Source organism: Ascaphus truei, chromosome 3, assembly GCF_040206685.1.
Source record: "Ascaphus truei isolate aAscTru1 chromosome 3, aAscTru1.hap1, whole genome shotgun sequence".
In the NCBI taxonomy this organism is placed as follows: domain Eukaryota; kingdom Metazoa; phylum Chordata; class Amphibia; order Anura; family Ascaphidae; genus Ascaphus; species Ascaphus truei.
In genome coordinates, this window is record NC_134485.1 from 397,291,152 (window position 1) to 397,315,800 (window position 24,649).

The window sequence follows — 24,649 nt, forward strand, 5'->3', positions numbered from 1 at the left end:
TGAAAATGATCAAAGTGTTTAATTTGATGGTTTTCAATGATGAGAATCGCATAAAATCGAAGTTGTAAAAACTGATCAATGTTCAAATTGTAACATTTTACATAAACGCATACATGAGTTAGAAAAACAAATTGAAACATCTAATATCAAATTTGCATGCGCTGCTGGTAAAGACAAAAAGAAAAAAGATACTGTACTCAAGGGGCGTCTTTTATTCCTAGTTTTAGTGCAGACGTAGATGTGACTGACATTAGCAGCACAGAACTGACAAGGAAAAAAATTCTTGACAAAGCAGCCACACTGAATTTAAAAATTCATGATCATTTAATGAAGGTATTAAAAGATATACCTGATTATAAAAATCACCTGGATGCATTTCATAATGCAGACATTTTTGAATCTTATACAGATCGATTTAATTTGACTGAGGAACAAAGAAATAAGATTTACAAACTTTGGTTACCAACTCACATGAGTCGAAGGTTAAAAATGCCTGTCAGCATGCCTCAAGAGGATGATAACGGTGATTTTAAACAAGGGTCTTGCATTGACAGGCTTAGCCAATTAATTTACATTTCCACCGGACATGCCATTACCGTTGATATTTTGGAAGATCTTAAACCCAAAATTACAGAGGATACTTTTGAGTTTATGTTAAAATTCCAGACTGCAAACAAATTACTGTTTTCTGATCAAGAGTCTGAAGAGAAAATGATTAGAGCATTTGTAAAAAAATTTACATTTTTAGATCCAGTAACATTAGCAATTGCTTCTGAGAAAAAATCATTAGACGTTGCTGCTCTTTTTATTGATAATATTAGACGTCAGCTTTTGCAGAATAATCCCAGACTTAAAATCTCAGAAGTTGTTAATGATAGAAATGCCTTTCATGCCACTCAAAAAAGTAAAAGCTCTTGGAACAGTCAGAGTGACAGGAGTGACAACTGCAGAACAGACAAGCCTTTGCGGCTGCAAGGTTTTAAATGTTTTCATTGCGGAGAAATAGGGCATTATAGAAGAAACTGTGACAAATTCTTAGATCTACAAAAAAGTTTGCGGAAAGAGAATGTATTGGTTCAGCACACAGACACTAATGATCTCACACACAAACAGGTTTGTAACATAACTCACATTCATCCTGACTAGATTATCTGAAACCATGTCCTCTTGAAGTATTAACTCCAGTAACTTTGGATAAAGAAGGAACCTTAGGGGGGTTTGATACAGAGTTTTTAATAGATACTGGGGCACAGTTAAGTGTAACAAAAGAAAAGTTACCAATGTTGTCAGGAACACCTCTTTGTAATATTATGGATTTAGGCAATAAGGTAATTTAGAAAGATTCTAAAGGAAGAAAGCCTGTGTTAATTAATCCTTCTGAATATGGTAACGAGAGAAGTGTTTGTCCAATTGAAATGGTCACCAGTGAGTTTCAATTACCTGAAATCAGTGATAATTTTTGTCTCAAGCCAACACTTAAGAAAGATTTCCAAATAACACAAAAAACAGGACAGGATTTTCTCACTGAAGGAAATGCAATAGTTGATTCCTTGGCTAAGGAAGAGGTTTTAACAGAACAGAATGTAGTGCTTACAGAGACTAGTGTCACAGCAACAGTCAGACACAAAGATACGCAGCTCCTTTCCTTTACAGAGAAACAGGCAAAGGATACGTCCATTGCTATTTCCCAGGTTGATTTAAAGCCTTCTTGTTTCCTTGAGGAAAAGGCCATAAATCATGACCAAAATGGGGAACTGCGTCTCATAGTCCCAAAACACCTAAAGGTATTTAGTACTTGTTACAATCATGAAAGTTTGGGTCACGTAGGACAAGAGACACTTTTGGAAAGTTTAAAAGGAAATCCTGGGCTCAAAAGGCAAAAACCACCTTTCCAATGTATTGCACCAGCAGATGGCCCATGGCCCATGGTCCACATTGCAAATTGATCACAATGGTTCCTTACCCTCAGGGAAGAATGGGTTAAAACATGCTTGGATTACGGGAGCTGTCTTTTCAAAATGGGTTGAGAGCATTCTGGTCAAGCAAAATGATGCAATTACTACAGCACGAGTTTTTTGGAATCATGTTTTTTCCAGATGGGGTTTTCCACGCATTCTTGAGTCAGATAAGGGTTCTCATTTCACAGGTTTAGTGATGAAAGTTACATGTGAAATTTTAGGGATTAAATAAAGATTTAAAGTATCATCCATAATCAGTTGGTAGAATTGATGAAAAAAATGGAGATTGCTTCCGAGGTTCACAGCACCTTCACTCAGCCAGTTGTATGAATATAAAAAAAGTTTATTAGTAACCAGCAATGTACAACAGCATGAACACTCTTACGCGTTTCGTCCAAGCCAGGACTTTTTCAAAGAGTGCTGTTCATGCACAATGTCCCAGTTCATATAGGGAGAGAGCTAGATCAACAGCCAATCATTCCTAAGGTCAAATAAATTATCACTGCTGAAATCAATTAGGTGATTCGCTATACTATAGGACTGTTTATATCACATCACTCACTACATGAAGGGACATACAGACATGCAAATATTGCATACATTGTTAACAATATTAAAATGACAGCCTAATGCTGTATAAAATTAAAATCAAAATCATACAAAGCATTATGTTCAAATACTGGTATAAATAAAACATTAATAAATTGTATAATAATTAATCAATTAATTCAATCTGAAAGAAAGTGGATAGGAATTATAGCTTACATAATCATAGAAATAAATGAATAATGTAACAGAATTAATTCTCAAAACTTAATAAATGTTATAATACACAGTGTGGATATTTTGAATTAACATTATATTAATGATTTTTCTATAATGGGTAATGATACCCAAATAGACATAATTTGGACAGTAAGCACACCCTGAACACCTATCATACTGGGCCATCACCCCACCAAGAAGTGCTTGAGCTCCCAGTCTTGGTTGATTCCGGCTGGATGAAGGTGCTGTGAACCTCGGAAGCAATCTCCATTTTTTTCATCTGTGACGTCATATCCGGTTGGGGCACGCAGACGCCAGCAAGCAGAATCCCAGCACACAGAGCCTCCAGGATCAAGCTTGCAGCCGCAAACAGGAACGGCTTACAAGGGACTTCCAGGATCAAGCTTGCAGCCGCAAACAGGAACGGCTTTCAAGGGACCTCCACGCGATACACAGGGGAGACAGATGAGGATATATTGGTAGCCGGGCCGTGATTTACTTGGGGGCGCCCCCTTGGGAGGTGTCCCCTTTGTACCTCTAACCGGTTTTCCAGTACCCCACTCCCCTTGTTAGTATCGGAGATACCCATATATTGCTTTATTACCTGCATCACCTATATACCGGCGTCAAACCTTCTTTCCTAAACACACTCCATATGTGCCTGGTAGTGGCCTCGATAATTGGGGTTACCCTATTTTTTCCAGTTGGTAGAATTGGATTTAAAATTTAGGAATTCAAATAGGTCTTCTGTATTTCCAAAATTTTTAAAAGGGGGGGGAGTAGTTGACAATTATGATCATTTTTTTTAGGAAAAAAAAAGGTCTTTGGTAAACAAATTGAGAAGGATCTAATGATATAATTAACATTATGATAAAGGTTATGTTTGTGATTTATGTATGTAACATGTAGACAGTACTGTAAGTGTATGGTCCAGATGGACTAAGGTTAAATATATTTACCAATATAATGATACTGCTATATTTTTACAGGTCATATGTAATTGTGTGATGAATAAAGAATACGATTGGATGATCGGAGTCAAGAAGAATGAGGAAAATCAACAAGAGTCATCACCTATGGGACTGAATATTTTTTTCATTTTTTAGGAAAAAGGACAAAATGACTATTTTTTATTATATTTATTACTACTGGCACTATTGAAAGAAATAATCAATACTGAAAAAGTACAAGGGGGAATTGCATCTCTAGGAGTACAACAAAGTTTGCTAGAAGAATTGTTATTGGTTCAAAATTATACAGATTTATGGGTGTGATGTACAGTTTGTACAAGTATTATTATTTTTTCTTTAAAAGTCCATATTGGGAAAAGAAAGATTTTTATTTCCTATAACAGTACTAGAAATAGTGGTAGTAATATTCAGTTATTATTTTATAGTCTCCAATATCCAGATTTCTATTTTTTACACAATTATAGCAAGATTTAACGGATAGATTTTTTACGCTAGTTTACATTTTTATTCTAAAATACTTTGTTTATTACGTCAGTCAAGATTATTTATCATTCATGCTTACTTTGTATTGAAACAGTAAAAACCTTTAATGATTGAAGAATTAAATTGTATTGGAGGAAATCAGTAGGAATATATTTACACATTCTTTAGAGATGTAAATATGGTTCCATTACAATTTAATATATCTCAAATAAAAGAGTTTGAGTTCTCTTGGGAGAAATGGACTGAAGAACTTTAAAAAGATGAAGGTTTACTTCATATGTTACAAAAACAATTAAAAGCAGAAATTGTTTTTCAACATGAAGAAGGTAAACTAAAAGAGACAGAACATGATGGGTAATTACAGGCTTAATGGGGAAAGTTTTTAAAGAAATCTGTTATAATGTATCAGTATTGGGAAATATCTCATTTGTCTTCATCATTGTACGTTGTTATAACATGATGTATTGTTTTTCAGCGATTGGTAATATGTATTGTGAAGGCAGAGTAATTCAGAGATGTGCTGTATTCTGACATTCTGTTTGATAATTTTTGAATGTGATATGTATGGTTGTTTGAAAGATTTATAGTGATTATATTACAATCTAATTTAGGGGGGCTATAAGAAATCCAATTTAGCAATAATTATATTGTAATGAATGAATCTGTTATCAAAGGCAGAATGTTAAAGTATACAGTATAATAGTCTGGACTTTCCTTCATATCTGATTGTATTTTCGGTTATAGAGTTATTTTGACGGTGCAGCTGTCCTAAAAGGTCAGAGTAGGCAGAAACCCTGTTTAGGTTTGACACTGAGTGACTATTGACAACTGTGACTTTAGCTGAGAGTAGAGGCTGTGACAAAAGCTCTGAGACTCTTCCAGTCCTTACTGTATTTGGTATTCTATGTTTAGAATAAGTGTGCTGTTTCTGATTCGATCATAGTTTGAAACTGCAGGACCTAATTTGGAATAGAAATATATATTAAGAGAGCTGATTCAAGGAATATTTTATGGATAAATACAACAGTGAGCTTAGTAAGCTTTAGGAAGGAAGGAAGGATGAGGAGAAGATAGGCCAGAGGAAGAAAGACCAGGCCAGAGTGATGATATCATGAAGAGGAGAAAGAAATGTTAATACCTGGAGAGATTAACAGAAAGAAGGTTACTATGTGCAACTATTCTTAAGAATATCAATCTATTTGAAACATCATCGTCATTCTTACTATTTTTGTATGTAAGTAATTATTTTCAAAATAAACGTTTTGTTTTTGGGTGCAAACGACAAGAATGCTGAATTCTGTTATACTGACGTAAATCTATACAAAAAGCGAATTTAAGGACATTTAACATTGGCGAGCCAGCCTTCATTCAGTTTTTTCGTCACATTTGGAATAGAGGGGGTGTGGTCGATACATCCTGGATCCAAGATTTGAGAAAAAATTGAAACGAACAAAAGGAAAAAAAAGAAGTGTCAAGTTTTTGGTAGATTTGACTACAGTTGATTAACAGATCAGAGACAGAGAACCACGTTTCACGAATCTCCTAGAGGGAGACGGACTGTTCGGGGGTTGCCTTTGTCTGGTTAAGTTTCCCAAGGAAGAAGGTACATTTGTGGGTCGTGCAGGGAGCATTGTCTGGTGCATTTGTATGCGCTGAATGGAATAGCGTGGAATTTCTTCAAAGAAACGTTGCGACGTTTGTGGGGGAACAATTCGAGTCTTGGAGCACAAGTTTTCGGTGAAAGAAAATACTTAACAAAACGTAAGTAATGGAATTGATTAATTCATATGCAAATGACAGTAATATGATGTTAAATGTGTTACCTCATACATCTACTGACACTGAATTATGGAATTCTCTATGGAATCAGGTGCAAATAGAAAATGAGAGAATAGATAAGAAAATACTAACTATGCATAAAGATAAGAAAAAATTAAGAAATGTCATGAAAATGATCAAAGTGTTTAATTTGATGGTTTTCAATGATGAGAAATCGCATAAAATCGAAGTTGTAAAAACTGATCAATGTTCAAATTGTAACATTTTACATAAACGCATACATGAGTTAAAAAAACAAATTGAAACATCTAATATCAAATTTGCATGCGCTGCTGGTAAAGACAAAAAGAAAAAAGATACTGTACTCAAGGGGCGTCTTTTATTCCTAGTTTTAGTGCAGACGTAGATGTGACTGACATTAGCAGCACAGAACTGACAAGGAAAAAATTTCTTGACAAAGCAGCCACACTGAATTTAAAAATTCATGATCATTTAATGAAGGTATTAAAAGATATACCTGATTATAAAAATCACCTGGATGCATTTCATAATGCAGACATTTTTGAATCTTATACAGATCGATTTAATTTGACTGAGGAACAAAGAAATAAGATTTACAAACTTTGGTTACCAACTCACATGAGTCGAAGGTTAAAAATGCCTGTCAGCATGCCTCAAGAGGATGATAACGGTGATTTTAAACAAGGGTCTTGCATTGACAGGCTTAGCCAATTAATTTACATTTCCACAGGACATGCCATTACCGTTGATATTTTGGAAGATCTTAAACCCAAAATTACAGAGGATACTTTTGAGTTTATGTTAAAATTCCAGACTGCAAACAAATTACTGTTTTCTGATCAAGAGTCTGAAGAGAAAATTATTAGAGCATTTGTAAAAAAAATTAAATTTTTAGATCCAGTAACATTAGCAATTGCTTCTGAGAAAGAATCATTAGACGTTGCTGCTCTTTTTATTGATAATATTAGACGTCAGCTTTTGCAGAATAATCCCAGATTTAAAATCTCAGAAGTTGATAATGATAGAAATGCCTTTCATGCCACTCAAAAAAGTAAAAGCTCTTGGAACAGTCAGAGTGACAGGAGTGACAACTGCAGAACAGACAAGCCTTTGCGGCTGCAAGGTTTTAAATGTTTTCATTGCGGAGAAATAGGGCATTATAGAAGAAACTGTGACAAATGCTGAATTCTGTTATACTGACGTAAATCTATACAAAAAGCGAATTTAAGGACATTTAACAAGCGCTCACCTAGTATCAGCAGCCCAAGAAGGGGATAATGCAACGCTCACCTAGTATCAGCAGCCCAAGAAGGGGATAATGCAACGCTCACCTAGTATCAGCAGCCCAAGAAGGGGATAATGCAACGCTCACCTAGTATCAGCAGCCCAAGAAGGGGATAATGCAACGCTCACCTAGTATCAGCAGCCCAAGAAGGGGATAATGCAACGCTCACCTAGTATCAGCAGCCCAAGAAGGGGATAATGCAACGCTCACCTAGTATCAGCAGCCCAAGAAGGGGATAATACAACGCTCACCTAGTATCAGCAGCCCAAGAAGGGGATAATGCAACGCTCACCTAGTATCAGCAGCCCAAGAAGGGGATAATGCAACGCTCACCTAGTATCAGCAACCCAAGAAGGGGATAATGCAACGCTCACCTAGTATCAGCAGCCCAAGAAGGGGATAATGCAGCGCTCACCTAGTATCAGCAGCCCAAGAAGGGGATAATGCAGCGCTCACCTAGTATCAGCAGCCCAAGAAGGGGATAATGCAACGCTCACCTAGTATCAGCAGCCCAAGAAGGGGATAATGCAACGCTCACCGAGTATCAGCAGCCCAAGAAGGGGATAATGCAACGCTCACCTAGTATCAGCAGCCCAAGAAGGGGATAATGAAACGCTCACCTAGTATCAGCAGCCCAAGAAGGGGATAATGCAGCGCTCACCTAGTATCTGCAGCCCAAGAAGGGGATAATGCATCGCTCACCTAGTATCAGCAGTCCAAGGGGATAATGCAACGCTCACCTAGTATCAGCAGCCCAAGTAGGGGATAATGCAGCGCTCACCTAGTATCAGCAGCCCAAGAAGGGGATAATACAACGCTCACCTAGTATCAGCAGCCCAAGAAGGGGATAATGCAACGCTCACCTAGTATCAGCAGCCCAAGAAGGGGATAATGCAACGCTCACCTAGTATCAGCAACCCAAGAAGGGGATAATGCAGCGCTCACCTAGTATCAGCAGCCCAAGAAGGGGATAATGCAGCGCTCACCTAGGATCAGCAGCCCAAGAAGGGGATAATGCAAAGCTCAGCAGTCCAAGCGGACTTTTTATTTAAATTTTTTTTTTAAATTGCCTTTAATAAGTGCATCTATACAATAAGTAATTAGCTAAGTTACCGATCCATTCTCTTGTGATTGATCGGAAAGATTCGGCAAGGGGGTTACTAAATAGCAGTCCGTGCAGCAGAAGAGGAGCAAAGATGCAAATTTATAGAGGTTAAATTAGGGGGGCACAAACTTTTTTCGATGCGCCCCCCTGCCGGCTGTCCCCTCACTCCCACGCCCCCCTCCCAACCCCAACTTACCCGCGCTCCGGCGTAATGACGCACATGACCTCGCAGCGTCATTTTGACGCCGCGTTGCCATGGCGACGCAGGGAGGAAGCCGCCGGAGCCACGGTAAGTTAGGTTTACAGAGGCCCTGCAGCTTCCCCGGCACTTAATTTAAGTGCCTTCGGGAAGCGCGCGGGGCCTCTGTAAACCCCGCGCCCCCCGTCGGCAGTGTCGCGCCCCCCCTGGGGGTCGCGCCCCACAGTTTGCGCACCGCTGGGTTAAATCATGTGACCAGGCAGTCACTAGATACAATTGTTGCACTACTAGAGAGAGAGGGAAGGGCAGGGCTATAAAAAAAAAGGGGGGGGGGTGCCAGAGCCTGTTTCAGAAGAGGAAGGGGGATGTGACTATGCAAAGGGTTGCTATAGAAACAAAAACTACTTGTTACATTATAATACATAAAATATTTAGAGGTTTTTTTTTTCTCATAGTACAGAACTGATTTAAAAAAAAACATGTAGGATATTGCTTGGTCTACAGCTTTAATGTCTATGAGAAGTATGTCTTCTGTATGTGGAGCATCATCAACGGATGTGAATAAAGCTCTTTGTTTGTTCTATAAAAAAAAGTTACTGGCGCCCTTCATTAGAACTTATGCATAACTACAACTAGCCCGCATGGATCCAGCATCCTGAAAAGGTATGAGAGTACAGCCATATAGGTCTATCATAATGTAAACTCCTTAAGAGCCAGCAAGGAGCGTTACAAAATGAAAATAAACACACTTGTGTGAAAAAGAAAGTACAGCCTCTTTGAATTCCATGGTTTAACATATCAGGACATAATAATCATCTGTTCCTTAGCAGGTCTAAAAATGAGGTAAATACAACCTCAGATGAACAACAACACATGACATATTACACTGTGTCATGATGTATTTAACAAAAATAAAGCCAAAATGGAGAAGCCATGTGTGAAAAACTAAGTATACCTTATGATTCAATAGCGAGTAGAACCACCTTTAGCATCAATAACTTGAAGTAATCGTTTTCTGTATGACTTTATCAGTCTCTCACATCGTTGTGAAGGAATTTTGGCCCACTCTTCTTTACAACGGTGCTTCAGTTCATTGAGGTTTGCGGGCATTTGTTTATGCACAGCTCTCTTAAGGTCCCGCCACAGCATTTCTATCGGGTTGAGGTCTGGACTTTGATTGGGCCACTGCAACATCTTGATTCTTTTTCAGCCATTCTGTTGTAGATTTGCTGGTGTGCTTGGGATCATTGTCTTGTTGCATGACCCAATTTCGGCCAAGCGTTAGCTGTCGGACAGATGGTCTCACATTTGACTCTAGAATACGTTGGTATACAGAGGAGTTCATGGTCGACTATATGACTGCAAGGTTCGCAAGTCCAGTGGCTGCAAAACAGGCCCAAACCATCACCCCTCCACCACCGTGCTTGACAGTTGGTATGAGGTGTTTGTGCTGATATGCTGTGTTTGGTTTTCGCCAAACGTGGCGCTGTGCATTATGGCCAAACATCTCCACTTTGGTCTCGTCTGTCCAAAGAACATTGTTCCAGAAGTCGTGGTTTTTTCAGATGCAACTTTGCAAACCTAAGCCGTGCTGCCATGTTCTTTTTAGAGAGAAGAGGCTTTCTCCTGGCAACCCTTCCAAACAAACCATACTTGTTCAGTCTTTTTCTAATTGTACGGTCATGAACTTTAACATTTAACATGCTGAGGCCTGTAGAGTCTGAGATGTAACTCTTGTTTTTTTTGCAATTTCTCCGAGCATTGCACGGTCTGACCTTGGGGTGAATTTGCTGGGACGTCCACTCCTGGGAATATTGGCAACGGTCATGAATGTTTTCCACTTTTGAATAATCTTTCTCACTGTAGAATGATGGACTTAAAATTGTTTGGAAATGGCCTCATAATCCTTTCCAGATTGATGGGCAGCAACAATTGCTTCTCTAAGATCATTGCTTAGGTCTTTCCTCCTTGGCATTGTGTTAACACACACCTGAATGCTCCAGACCAGCAAACTGCTAAAACTTCGGCTTTTATAGAGGTGGTCACACTTCCTGATTATCAATTAATCAAGGGCATTTCATTAGCAACAACTGTCTGCTACTTAGCATCTTAATTCCTATGGAAGCAGTAAGGGGGTACTTGTTTTTCACACATGGCTTCTCCATTTTGGCTTTATTTTTGTTAAATAAATCATGACACGGTGTAATATGTCATGTGTTGTTGTTCATCTGAAATTGTATTTACCTAATTTTTAGACCTGCTAAGGAACAAATGATTGTAATTATGTCCTGATATGTAAAACCATATAATTCAAAGAGGCTGTACTTTCTTTTGCACACAACTGTACATATATACACAAATACATAGTTGAGAAATACAGTAATGACTATGGCTAATAACAGCCTTTTAGGTACCCTCCCCCCAGTGCCCCATGATGTAGCTAGAGTTAGACCTACACGTGGTGCTAAATCAATCGGAATGGACGAATACTCCATTTACATCCTCAAATGTAATTTCTGGTTTGATCCAAGATTTTATTTGCACCATTTTCACTTCACTTTTAGTTAACGATTCTCTGGATTTACTTTTGGTCAATTCAGCTTGTGGGTTTCAGGTTAGGTTCCTGCCCAATTTGGAGGTTGCAATGAGACACTGGCAGGTAAACTCATCATGCTTAGGTCAAAATAAGCAAGTAAAACTTTGCATTGTGACAGTGAAAATAAGGAATTAGTCGATAGAAATGATTACGGAAGAACAATGGGCCTATGTACAGGATACACCTACAGTATGTACCATTGTGGCACTTTCACTAAGGAAAACAGGTGAAAAATCAGTAGTTTATTTAGGCTTAGTTGCTTATCTGGGTGCAGGAGTGTTTTAAGTTACATTTTGTGTATGTGGGAATCTTTAATCTTATAAATTGTTAAACAATCAGATGAAGGATAGAAACTAGCCTTTCCTTCCTCAATAGATCAGAAAAGTGTCCACTGGAAACAAAAAGAAAGTAGTCTTACGGCGCCATCTACTGCAGCTTGTGTGCAATTTCACCAACTAACAGTAATACCTCGTCCATGCAGAATGCGATTCCTATTCCTGGCCATGTAGAAATGTGCTGTTGGGCGCGTGGGGGGGGGGGGGGGAGGGTGAGGGAAGAGGTCATGGGCGAACCGCTCGTGAACGCACCATCGCGTGACAAATACAAAATAATTTGTCTCCGCAAGCAGCTCTCCGGCCAACGCTCACGCACTATGGACATTCGCATAGGCTTTCTTGTGTTTGATCGTGCCGTGCGCGCACGTTCCCAACATATCTGCAGCCTACGAAGGGTAGCCTTAATAGCCAACTAGTGGCTCAAATCAGTGTAAGCCTTCAGGACCACTAAGGTCCCTTCTTCAGGTTTACAAATGAAGCCGAAAGTGCAGAACATTTTCAAGGTCAGAGGCTGGAGCTGCATGCTAATTTGATAGTATAATCAGCATACATGTGCAAAGAATTAGATCACATGATAGCAAGATAAAATCTCACTATCAAATATTTAGATGGACACTTAAAGTTCAATCCTCACATATTACAGCAGTGGTGCACAAAGTTTTCTGCCTGCGTCCCCCTGCCTGCTCTCCCCGCCCCCCCCCCCCCCACTTGGCTCCGGTGTCAAGTTACGTCACGTTGCCATAGCAACGCTGTCACGTGACCCTGCGGCGTCATTTGATTCTAGGTTGCCATGACGATGCATCATTGAAGGCATGGTAAGTGAAGTTTCAGAAGCCTCACGCAATCCCCGGCATTTAATTTAAACGCCTTCGTGGAAGCGCGGGGCCTCTAACCGCCGCACCCCCCCTAGAAAGGCTTGCGGCCCCCACTTTGCACCCCCTCCCCCCTGTATTAGCGCACAGCATATCACTCACCCATTACAGATGTAGTAAGACTCACTGTCCACGGCAACACAGATTAACAAGTAAAAAAAAGTCTGCCATGCCATGGATAGTGATAAAGACCCAGGGGGCCAATGCTTCTGAATCGGACCCCCAGCAGCACCAATCCTTCAGTGCCGTGACTGCGTGTGGTAATGGCACCGAAGACCCTAAGCTTTGCTACATCTGTAGGTGCATTCGATAGTGCTCCAGGTCACATTCCATCCTTGTTCTTGGAGAGTAAGCAAACGCTTGTAGGTGCAGCCTAGTCTCAACGTCATCAATAGGAGCCAAAAGGAAAGAAAGAATGCTTTGTTGCACACTAATCTCATTTAAAATCCATACACAAGGCTGTGTTTGGGGCCTATCTATGCCAACACAGGTTGTATATAATCACTCCATGAATTATTGTGTGATGTATTGATGTCTGCAATTGTTTTTACCATATTGGATCTTCCTGAGAGATCAGAAATAAGAGATACCAGCTTAGAGCATGTTTTCCAATACCAGAGTAATGGAGCTTGTTTAATAGTCAGCAGTATAAAAAGGAATGGCACATTCTAAGAATATTGCACCAGTCAGTCCATGTTCCATACCACACTGGATCACATTACTAATTATTTTTTATTCATAATTTATTTTTTTAAGCGGGTCGTCACTGTGGACCGATTTGGTCGAAAGCCAGTTTTTCTATGGATTATGGAAATTTGACTTTTTACAATAGTTGCTTAATTGAGAATGGTCACATACGGCACACCTTTGGGCACGTGACCTGCACATGGGACATTGGTTAATACACAGCTAACTAGATGACCCACTTTTACCTTCCGCAAAAAGTGCCTAAAGTGACTATCGCCGCTCAATCCGTCCCAACACATCCATACAACCTACTTGTGAGTACGTGACTTAAGAGATGCAACCAGGCTTAATACACACGGCTACTCTAGCCAACTCGTCTTCTCCTGTGCAAGGTATTTTGCACAATAATACGTTGTAGCAAAATGTGTCTTATGATTAATGGTGTAGGGATGCATGTACATCCTTTAATTTGTCCTGTTTCACCTGAATCCAGTTTAAAGCTGCAGTTCAAGCAATATCCTACGTTTTTTTTGTTTTTTTTTTTAAATAAATCAGTTCTGTACTACTGTATGAGAAAATACTTTAGCATTAAAAAAAAATTAAGACTATGTATTCTAATGTAACAAGCATTTTTGTTCCTATAGCAACCATTTACAAAGTCACATCCCCTTCTAAAACAGCATTACCTTTTTGAGCCCTACCCTCTCTAGCAGTGAACCAATTGAATCTAGTGGCTGCCTGGTCACATGATCCTCCTCACAGAACTTTGCCTGTCAGTGCAGAACAGGACTCAAGATGCATTTAGTGAACCCCGAGCCGAATCTTCGCCGATCACATGAGAACGGATCGATCTGCAATTTAGCTAATCACTTGTCAGTGTGTAGGTTCATTTTTAATTCAATTTGTGCATCAAAACCAAATCTGTGATTAATTTATTTTTTAACGACCGCTTGAACTGCAGCTTTAATGGCACTTTGTGCACGTGAAGTATACATTATATCGAGCACAGATGAAGGTTTCTAGAATGTTATAGTACTGATGTGTACGAGGTACAGGTATCCTGTCTGTAGTTAGAACACGCGTGCAGTCAAAGGATTTGTTGAGCAGAATGGTGTTTAGGGGATTGGGGTGGTTAGTGATCAAGGGGGTGGGCGGATGTTTAGGGGGTTTAAGAGAGGCCTGCCCCAGGTAGGGAAGGGATCACCACCCCAGAAGGAAGTAGGAATTGAGGTGCTGGGGACATAATCGTCTGGTCATTGCTCGTCAAGGGAGAGAAATGGTTTTACTTGTTGCAGCTAAAGAATGTGGTCTCACACAGATCTACCAGGCGCTCCCCTCCTCCTTCCCAAACTCTCTTCCTGTCACTCTAGGGCTGCGTTTATAGTAGGGGCACAACGGAGCGCATGGCGTCACGCACGCTCGACCAATCCCTGCACTGTGATCTGAGGTGACGCGTGGCGTGACAACGCTGGTTCGCCCTCATTGGCTGACCAGCTCAAGTGACGCGGCCGTCGCACAAAAAGACAAAATAATTTGTCTTTTAAAAAAAAAATCTGCCTCGCGGTCGCTCTTCATCGGTCGCGCGCACTATGGGCGACCACATAGTGGTGCTGCATTTGGTTTGTGGTGCGGCCTGATGCAGACAGAAGCCTGGTCGAAAGAGGGGGAGGAGGGGAATGGAGAGCGAGAGGAGCCTGTCTGACAGCTCCGTGAGAGACCCCCACACACTCCTCCCTACCACAGTGTAGCTTTAATGTCAGCCGGCATGTACAGCACAGATTCAAGGCGCCAGAAGTAACATTTTAGGTGCCCAGGAGTTTCCCATGCCCGTCTTGGTGGATTGATTTTCATGTACCCATTTACATATCTGCATTGCAATGTTACTTTTTGTATCACACTAATTATTATCTGCATATTCAGACTTACTAAGACGTAATCCTTGCATAAAATATGACATGCTATTTCAGCTTCATTGGTAAACATGAGTCTGAAGAAGGGACTTGTGGTTCTGAAATCTCGCACTCTTTAACCACTAGTTGGCTGTTAAAATATATTTATTCTACCCTACTGGTATGTTATTCTATGGGCTAACACGGTATAATCCTCTACTAGCACTAAGGGCGTTAGTTAATTTTTTTTGAATCAAAAACGGCCATTCACGTCAATTGCAGTTTCAGCCAAATGGTCACTTCAGAGAATTTCGAAGCAGCCTCTAAATGGCATGTCAGGGGGGGTTTAAATAAATAAAATAATCTTTCCTTATTGCAGACCACTTCAATGTTAATCATTGTTTGGAGAACAACCCTGTTTAGTCTTGTTAATTAATGTATTAATCTCTCTCTCATGTATTTCAAAAACACTGGAAATCTATCTTCAACACAAATAAGCTGCCAGTGACGGAAGCCAAAGACTGCAAGAAATAGATGCACAAAGCACATTTTGAAGGTAGTAGGGACCACCTAGGTGTTTAGGGAGCCATGGTCACCTGGGGGGTTGTGGGTGGGGGGGGGCTGTCCCAGTTTGGAAGCTACAAATGCATACCTGTGGTTGTCACAAGTTCAAACTTGACAGTCCTACTTATTATAGTGTAGCGTAACCCCGGCCGCTACTACTTCCCGTGGGCCCCGACAGTATAAGTCCTGCTAGGGTCAGGCACTGGAGGGGTTAGGATATCTCATAAGGGCCTAGTGTGCTATTGCATCCCTGGGTAAAACTACTGTATCCAGGAGCAGGCCTAGCAACAACCAGAGAGTGTCAGCCTGTGGGAGGATACTGGTTGGGTCATATGCAAATGTATGTGATGCCTATCAGCAGTGGTCGACGAATCACCCAAAAATCTACTCGCCGAACAAAAAAAATCTACTCGCCACCTAGCCCCGCCCCTAGCCCCGCCCCTAGCCCCGCTTTAAAAAAAAAAAAAAAAAGATTAAATTCCTAGTAAGAACAACATTCGTTTTTGACATTAGTTTATTTATTGTATTACATTATACTACAATTAGTCCTTGTTGTGTGTACGTGTACGTGTGTGTACGTGTACGTGTGTGCACGTGTGTGTGCGTGTGTGCGTACGTGTACGTACGTGTGTGTACGTGTGTGTGTACGTGTGTGTGTACACGTGTGTGTGTGTACACGTGTGTGTGTACGTACGTGTGTGTGTACGTACGTGTGTGTGTACGTACGTGTGTACGTACGTGTGTGTGTACGTGTGCGCACGTATGTTGGATTTAGAAAAAAAAAAAAGCCAGATGTGAATGACTAGTTTCCTGAACCCCATAACTAGTTCCTGGACCCCCCCGCGTCACAATAGCTAAAGCAGCAATCCCGCCTGGGATTTTACCTGATCCGCAGTCCCTCAATGTCCAGGTACCCTCATTCCCGTGCTTATAGTGCTGGCGACAGCGCGTCAAAAAAAAGGTCTTGATGCCGTCACGTGCACTTATAGTAGGGGTGACAGGACGGCGCGACGTCTTGGTCGCGATCGCTGTAAGTCACATCAATTTGATTTTTCCAGCAACCGCAGCATGACATCAGCATTGCCAGCAATATAAGCGCGGCCTTAGGTTAAATTTTATACCTCACAAGCCCCCTCTATTTCCCACCCTCTACCCATGTATTTCTCTTTCCCCTTTGTCTAACTCACTCATCCTCGCATGTATTTCTCCCCTGCGTCTAACTCTTACGCCCTCTTTTCCTCACTAAACCCCATCTCCTCACTTGCCCCTAACTTCTGTCAATAACCCCACTCACTCAATCCCCCCCCACAAAATACATACCAAAAAACCCCACCCACCTAAATACATATAACCCCAACCGGCAATACATAATAAAAATACCCCCCACGCCAATACATATTAAAAATGCCCTCACCAATACATTAAAAAGACCACAGCTGCCCCATTTGAAAAAAAAAAGAACCCCATCACCTCAATACATTTTTAAAGACCACCCCAATACATATTAAAAAAAAAAAACGGGCCGCACAGGTAAAATAATAATAACCATCATCATCATCATATCTCCCCCAGCACCCCTCATCACTCATATCTCTCCCAGCACCCATTATCCTCATATACCCACCCCCTGCATATCCCATCACCCCCATATATCCCACCTGCATCTACCATCCCCTCATATCACCCCCCCCCCCCCCTTGCATCTCTCAGCTCCCTCTCTCCCCCACCAAACCTCAGGCGGCAGAGGTGTGCAGGATGCAGTTACGGGAGGGAGCCGGGGAGAGAGCAGGGGGAGAGCCAGGGAGACCACAGTTAAGGGACAGTGAGTAAAAATGTTCAGTGGAAACCTGGTTGAGAATCAATGCTATAGACAGGATCCTTGCTGATTGGAGGCGCTGCCAACTACGAATAAGGTACCCTGAAAGCATGTTCCAATTCTCCCCACACCATCGCAAAGCCACCTCAGCCCTCCTGTTACCTCACAGATATGCACAGCACCCGGAGTCATACTAGTAGTGACCAATTCTCACATAGGGTGGGGGTAAAGGAGCTACAATAGTAACTCAATATTATTATTGTATCAATCTTAGACAATGCTAATAGAAACATGGCACTGGGATGCGATGGGATGCCCAAGATCAAGGAAAACCCATGACTTATGAAAGACTATTGCAACTGTTGAACTTTTTCTAATGAGTGTACAATTGCAAGGAAGTAGTGTTATATAAGATCAAATTATAGTTTTAACTAAAACATAAAAGGCGGATTTAAATGAGGAATCCACACCCAGTAACAGGATGTTTGTGCCTTAAAATACATTGTGACTCATGCCTCACATTTCATAATAAACACTATGAAATCAAAATTAGCATGTACAGTAATCTAGTTGCATTGCAATTCATAGCTTTGCCAATGCCAACCATGAACAAATGGATGTTTCATTTAGCATATCCTCACCACTGGAAGACAAGTCCATATACTTGCACGATTTCTAAAACGTGGAATGGAGACCTGGAACATGCACTTTTACTTGCTATGCAAATTATTCTGAGTTTTTAACTGTGCCTTTCCACATATAGGAAAGTGCCTTGACCACAGACCTTTAGATCAATTACTCAAGCGGATTGGATCTTACCTTATGAAGCCACAGGGGGATGTTACCATATTCACTGTGTGATACGTGTTTCTGCTGTACAGCTGCCCAACAGAAAGAGTCCACATATGCCGCTTGCCGCCATGAAAAATTACTTGGAGCAAAGCAGCTTATCTGAGCACCTGTGAACAAAAATAGCATTGAATAAACCACAATAATGCTTCTCAAAATGTCCTGTCTAACATACAAATATGTATATTTTTATTTATATAGTACCATCAAGGTACACATAGCTTTACAAGAGACAATCCATTAGTGAATTCTAAAAGAATTAGTGCATCAAACTTCAGAGAGCTTACAATCTAAGTCATATGTTAGAAGACTCACATAGACGTCAGCAGAAGGATTAAGTAGAGTAGATGGCAGGGCCCGACTATAATGGTTGGCAGGGGGCGTCTGTGGGTGTAGTAGCAACAGGTTTAGGCTACTGAAATGCTTTATTCAAACGGTATGCTTTTAGGTTTGACGTGATGGTGGGGAGAGAAGGTGCTTGGCGGATACAGTGTGTGATGGAGTTCCACCGGTAAGCAGCCGTGAGTAAAAATGTTTAAGGCAAGTGAGAGCAGTAGAGGTGAAAGAGGGGTGGGGGGCTGGTTGAGGTATTGAGAACATTATGAGCAGAGTGCACTGTTCTGGGAGAAAGTGTAATAAGCTGCAGAATTTTGGATAAATTACAAAGAAGAAACTTGTGAGGCAGGGAGACCTGTTAATACTAAATTATAATAATCTGGATGGGAGAGGATAAGAGAATCCATAAAGTTTTAGCAGTACAGCAACAGAGGGGAAAAAAAAGGGTGGATTTTGGAAATGTTATAGAAAAATAATTTACAAATGTGAGCCAGACGATGCATGTAAATGGAGAAGGGGTAAAATGTAACACCTAGGCAATGTACTTTGGTAACAGGATGGATGGGGGTTCAGTTTATTGTGCTAGAAATAGATATATTGGGTCGGTCTAAGAGGCAACATGAGCTCAGTTTTAGACGTATTAAGTTTGGTGAGACGGAACGTTACACATAATGATATGGCAGAGAGGCAATTTGAGATTTGGAGCTGCTGGTTTGAGTTTAGGGGTGGATAGAAATATTTGTGTGTTACCTGCATAGAGGTGTTGCTTGAAGCCAAAAGGAGTTGGTGGTCACGAAGTGATAGTGTATAGAAAGAGAAAAGGACAGTACCCAGCGACCTGAAGTACACCAACAGAGATCAATAAGGGACGAGGACATGCGAAAGAGAAAGAAAAAAGGAGAAGTGGGAGAGGTATGAGGAGAACCAGGATACAGTAATATTTCTGATGCCAAGCTTATGTAGAATCTGAATTAGAAGATAGAGGTCAACAGTATCAAAAGCAGCAGAGAGATGAAGTAGGATAAGCAGGGGGAAAGGACCTTTGAAGTTTACTTCATGGAGATAATTTTCTAATTCAGTGTGGGCAGTTTCAGCTGAGTAGTCGAGGTAGAACTGAAAAAAGAAGCTCTCTGTGGATAGTATTCGCCTTGCCTTTGAAGTGCTCAGCAAAGGCTTGAGAAAAGTGAAGGCATGAAGGGAAGCATGAATAGAAGATCATAGGAAGGAGTGAAATAGAGAGAGCACAACTTGAATTGTATTTGAGAGCGTTCATTAGGAAGTAGTGGTGTTTGACAGTACAGAGAGAAGTGTTAAAAAGGAGGGGAGAAATTTATGGTGTAGAAAAATCCGCATTAAGGTGCAAAAGCTAGGAGGAAGAGTGCTTGTGAATTAAGCCAGGGCAGTGGATTAGATGGACGGTGTGACTGAGCCTAAAAGGCGCATAAACATCTAGTGAGGAGGAGAGGACAAAGTAAGATTTTACAAGATTTTCAGGTTCAGAGGAAGAAGAGTTCAGGGTTGATGCCAGAGCAGAGAGGTCAAAAGAGCAAAGGTTTCAGGAGTAGCATGAGAGAAATTAATGGTAGTGAATGAAATTACGTGATGGTCAGAGAGCGGAAGTGAGGAGATAGAGAAATCAGAAAGAGAACAGTTTTTGTAATGAAACGGTCAAAATAATGGCCATGCTTGTGGGTGCTGAAATCTGTCCATTTAGCAGAGGCAAAAGGAAGATGTTAGAGCGAGAAAGCAAGATGCCCAGGAGACGGAGGGATCAACAACGTGACAACTGAAGCCCTCTGGGCATAGAGAAGAGCGTATATCGGCAGCAGGAAGAGAGGAGACCTGCCCCAACATCCTGGCCATTGGGGTGACGGGGGTGGGGAGACGACCATAGGAGACACCAGCATCCACAGCAGAGTTATGTTGTACGTGCCATGTTTCAGTTAGAGCAAAAGCAATGAAGGGAGAAGGACCAGAAGGGGTCATGTACAGCCAGTGCCTTGTTAGCCAGAGAATTAACATTCTAGAGAGCACAGAAGAAAGCAAGAGAAGGGAGGCAAGGAAATGGTAGTACGTTTGTAGGATTAATGCCCTAGGCAGGGAAAGTGTGGGTGAAAGCAGGTCTGTATATGCAAGGTTCAGGATTAGGGGAGATATCCCCAGCAGCAAGGAGGTGGAGTAGCGAGAGAGAAAAGAAGGTGGGAAGATAAGTTGTTTTTTAATGAAAGATGCAGAAGTAACTGGAGTAGAGGTATGGAGAATGGAGAGTGTGGCACAGGCAGAAGGCAGATGTGACTGGGCCTTAACCCCCGTCTAAAAAAAAAAAAAAAAAAGGCTCCAAATAGAAAGCCTGGATCGGACAAATGGGTCCAGCAGGGCTCAGTCAGGTAGAAAAGCCTCCTGCATGTGTGCCGACAAAAAGGGATGCCACAGAACCAAACCCTCTATTCCAGGACATTTGTTTTCCTGAGATGAAGATATATTGTTTTGAAGCTACGAGCGAAATAAATGCCACTGTGTATTTCCCCAAATCAATGTCTCCCTGATTGTACCTCTGCACTTGTCTCCTATAGGAGAAAAGATGGAAACACGTGGAATAGTGAATGAGCTGTGGGTAAAATGGAGAGAATACCAAAAATGCGCAAAGGAGTGAGGAAACTGCAAACAGAAATCTTAATAGTGAGGGCATAGTGGGGTGCAGGTAGCAGGGCTAAGGGAAAGACAAAGATATGAGGCGTGAATTAACTTTGTAACTTTGTAAAACTGGAGGCGCTTGAGTAAGAGCAGAGGAGGTGTGTGTAGATCAGACTTAAGAGGGTAGTGAAGCACTTAAGTGTATCCAGAGGCTTACTAAAAGTATGCTGCTCTCTTTGCTTAGAACGGTCAGAGAGCAAGTCTTCACAGTTGCAAAGTAGTCGATTGTGTTTAAAGCTGAACATGGTTCTTCCTTGCAACATACACACACCAGCATTTGTAGTTCCAAATTCAGTTTGAACTCGTTATAACCGCCACACTTGCATCTGAAGTTCATATTGCTCCTCAAAAGATATTACTACAATAGTCATGACCTCCCGTCCCCCCTGTGCATCTTCCAGAAGCCCAACAATGCCTTGTAGCAGAAGCCGTGGGCATTGTGTGATGCGACTTGGAAACTCGTGCGTTGATTGACAGCTATACCGTCCACCCCATCTGCAACACAGAGTGGTTAGGCACCTAAGCAAACGGTCGCCAGATAAGTTTGAGAACCAACTATACTATAAAATAAATAAAAAACATAATGGGAATCAAAACGTTGCCACTTGTCTTAATGCACAAGAGTGTTATTTTAATGCAACATTTTTCATTTAAGAACGTGTCCTTAGCAATTATGCATCAACAATGTTCGAGGCACTAATGCTACTGGATAATTTCGAAATATTGTATGTTCCAGTCATGTACGAAAACATTGCAAATAACTTCTAGGACCATAAAAATAATCACTAACGTGGCAGAATAGCCAGTGGCTGATTACCCTTTAGGCCCAGGCATAGGGTTGCAAATTTCCCTCTCTCTCCCCCCCCCATACCCCATATACAAAGGCCCCGCTCTCTTCCCCAATCATTGCCGGGGGAGAGCATGGGGCCTCTGAAATTCTTAACTTCTCCTTCGTGCCGCGACCCTCCTTCTCCAACGTCAAATGACGCTGGGACATAACATGGTGCAGCGTTGCCACGGCAATGTGACACCGCGACAGATGGAATGTTACCATGGCAACGAGATGTCGTAACGCCATGTTTTGCTGTGAAAACACGCCGTGGCAGCGTGGCACCAGATACGTGCCCAAGGCTGGGTCCCCAGTGGCCACGGCTGCACACGTGACAGCATGCGCGTTGCTATCAGAATGCTTATTTTTGTTGATGCATTTATGCCTATATTTGCTAAATACAGGCATACCCCACATTAACGTACACTATGGGACCGCAACATGTATATAAAGCGAAAATGTACTTAAAGTGAAGCACTACCTTTTCCCACTTATCGATGCATGTACTGCACTGCAATCATCATATACGTGCATAACTGATGTAAATAACGCATGTGTAACAGGCTCTATAGTCTCCCCGCTTGCGCACAGCTTCGGTACAGGTAGGGAGCCGATATTGCTGTTCAGGACGTGCAGACAGGCGCATGCGTGAGCTGCCATTTGCCTATTGAGCGAGATGTACTTACTCGCGAGTGTACTTAAAGTGAGTGTCCTTAAACCGGGGTATGCCTGTACTCTATTCTAGTTTAAAGAGTACCTAAACCAGGAAGCTCATTCGTGGACGCTCCTGGTCATGGGCACAAGAGCCTTAATACTTTTTTTTTTTTAACCAAAAAGTACAAACTATAAAAAATAAAAATAACACAAACAAAAACAAATACAGACATGGCCGCCTGGGTTACTAACAGAAAGTGGTGATTTCATCCCCCAATGTTGCGGATTTCTATTGGCCGCGGGAGCGAGCCCTGGTCGGGTGGCGTCTATTGCCGCTTTAAACACTACTTACACGATAACCTATTTAAATAAAAATGTGCATACAAGAGTGTTACAACCTGCACATGACTATGCAATACATTAACAAATCCACGGGGAGCATGGGGAGGAAACAAAAATAAATTTAAGTGCAGCAAAAAAAGGCAACGTGGAAAAAAGCCTTCAAATGACTTGGCTCTAATGAATTAACTACTTACAAGATGTAAGAGTCAAATAGGCAGGGTTGACTCAAACAGTCACAGGTAAGTGGATGATGCAGTTGTCATCAGAGTGGATCGGGTCCCCAGGATCACGTACCCCAATGTTGAGAGAAAAACTGGCATAGCACAGATCACTCGAGATAAAATAGCTTTATAACAATAAAATATTATACTCACATTCTAACAATAAAATACGGGCATATCACACTGCATTAGTGTAGGAAGATTTTAGCCAGCTGGCTCACCGTCCTGCAATGTTCCCCCACTCCTCCGCCTCAGCCCCCGGTCAGCTGTTACACTGCTCCGACTGGCGTCTGACGTCACTTCTGGGTTCGTCGCGCGGTGAGTGCTGGATCTTCCTGCAACTTCTCTGCTGTATGCTCCGGTCTGAATGAAAACTCCCACTCTACGCGTTTCAAAAGCAACTGCTTTTGAAAGTTAATTCATTAGAGCCAAGTCATTTGAAGGCTTTTTTCCACGTTGCCTTTTTTTGCTGCACTTAAATTTATTTTTTGTTTCCTCCCCATGCTCCCCGTGGATTTTGTGTGTTTTGCTGTTACTGTGGGGGAAGAGTGAAGACTACCCCTTCCAGTGGGTTCCAGAGCAGGGGGTGAAGCTGTATTCATTTAAATATTATCACCTATTTAAGATTTTGATTAGTCACTTATTATTAGTGTTCACTTTTTATTTGTTTGCGCCTTATTTCACTTTACCACTATACATTAACAAATGCCAACAGGTAGAGGCACCCACTAGCATTGCGAGTTTTGCATCTATGTAGATGTGAAGAAATATTATTTTACACTCAGGTTGAAGGAAAGATGAACACTCATTCTAGTACTAGGTTTATGGTCTGCTCCTACAATGTGTGTGTACAGGCATACCCCGTTTTACATACACTCGCTTTACGTACACTCACTAGTACGTACATTTTTTTTTGTTGCACCTTACCCCGTGTACGTACGCGTGCTTCGCGAGTACGGACACCAGGGGGCGGCGTGCGCACCTCAACACTCCTGCAACCTCCTTCATGCTCGATCTCCCTGTTCCCTCTGCCCTCCCATCTGTCTCTGTTCCCCCTCCCATCTGTCTCTGTTCCCCCTCCCATCTGTCTCTGTTCCCCCTCCCATCTGTCTCTGTTCCCCCTCCCATCTGTCTCTGTTCCCCCTCCCATCTGTCTCTGTTCCCCCTCCCATCTGTCTCTGTTCCCCCTCCCACCTGTCTCTGTTCCCCCTCCCATCTGTCTCTGTTCCCCCTCCCATCTGTCTCTGTTCCCCCTCCCATCTGTCTCCGTTCCTCCTGCACCCAAGCTCCATAAATCTGCAGCTTAACCAGCAATTCTGCCCGCACTTACTGCAGCCCGTGATTCTGCTTCCTCCGATCCCCTGCTCCTCACTCCTCAGAGCTCGCTCCTGTCTGCTGT

At 41.8% G+C, this 24,649-nt stretch overlaps 1 protein-coding gene across 2 annotated transcripts in view; it reads right to left on the minus strand.

Annotated features, from left to right (window-relative positions):
- The window catches only part of PANX1 (pannexin 1), a 62,708-nt gene that overhangs the window by 24,332 nt on the left and 13,727 nt on the right, over positions 1-24,649 (minus strand). For both annotated transcript variants that reach the window (XM_075592502.1, XM_075592503.1), the window contains exon 2: positions 18,145-18,284. In XM_075592502.1, the coding sequence (XP_075448617.1) occupies positions 18,145-18,284 (140 nt within the window). The remainder of the gene's footprint in view (positions 1-18,144; positions 18,285-24,649) is intronic.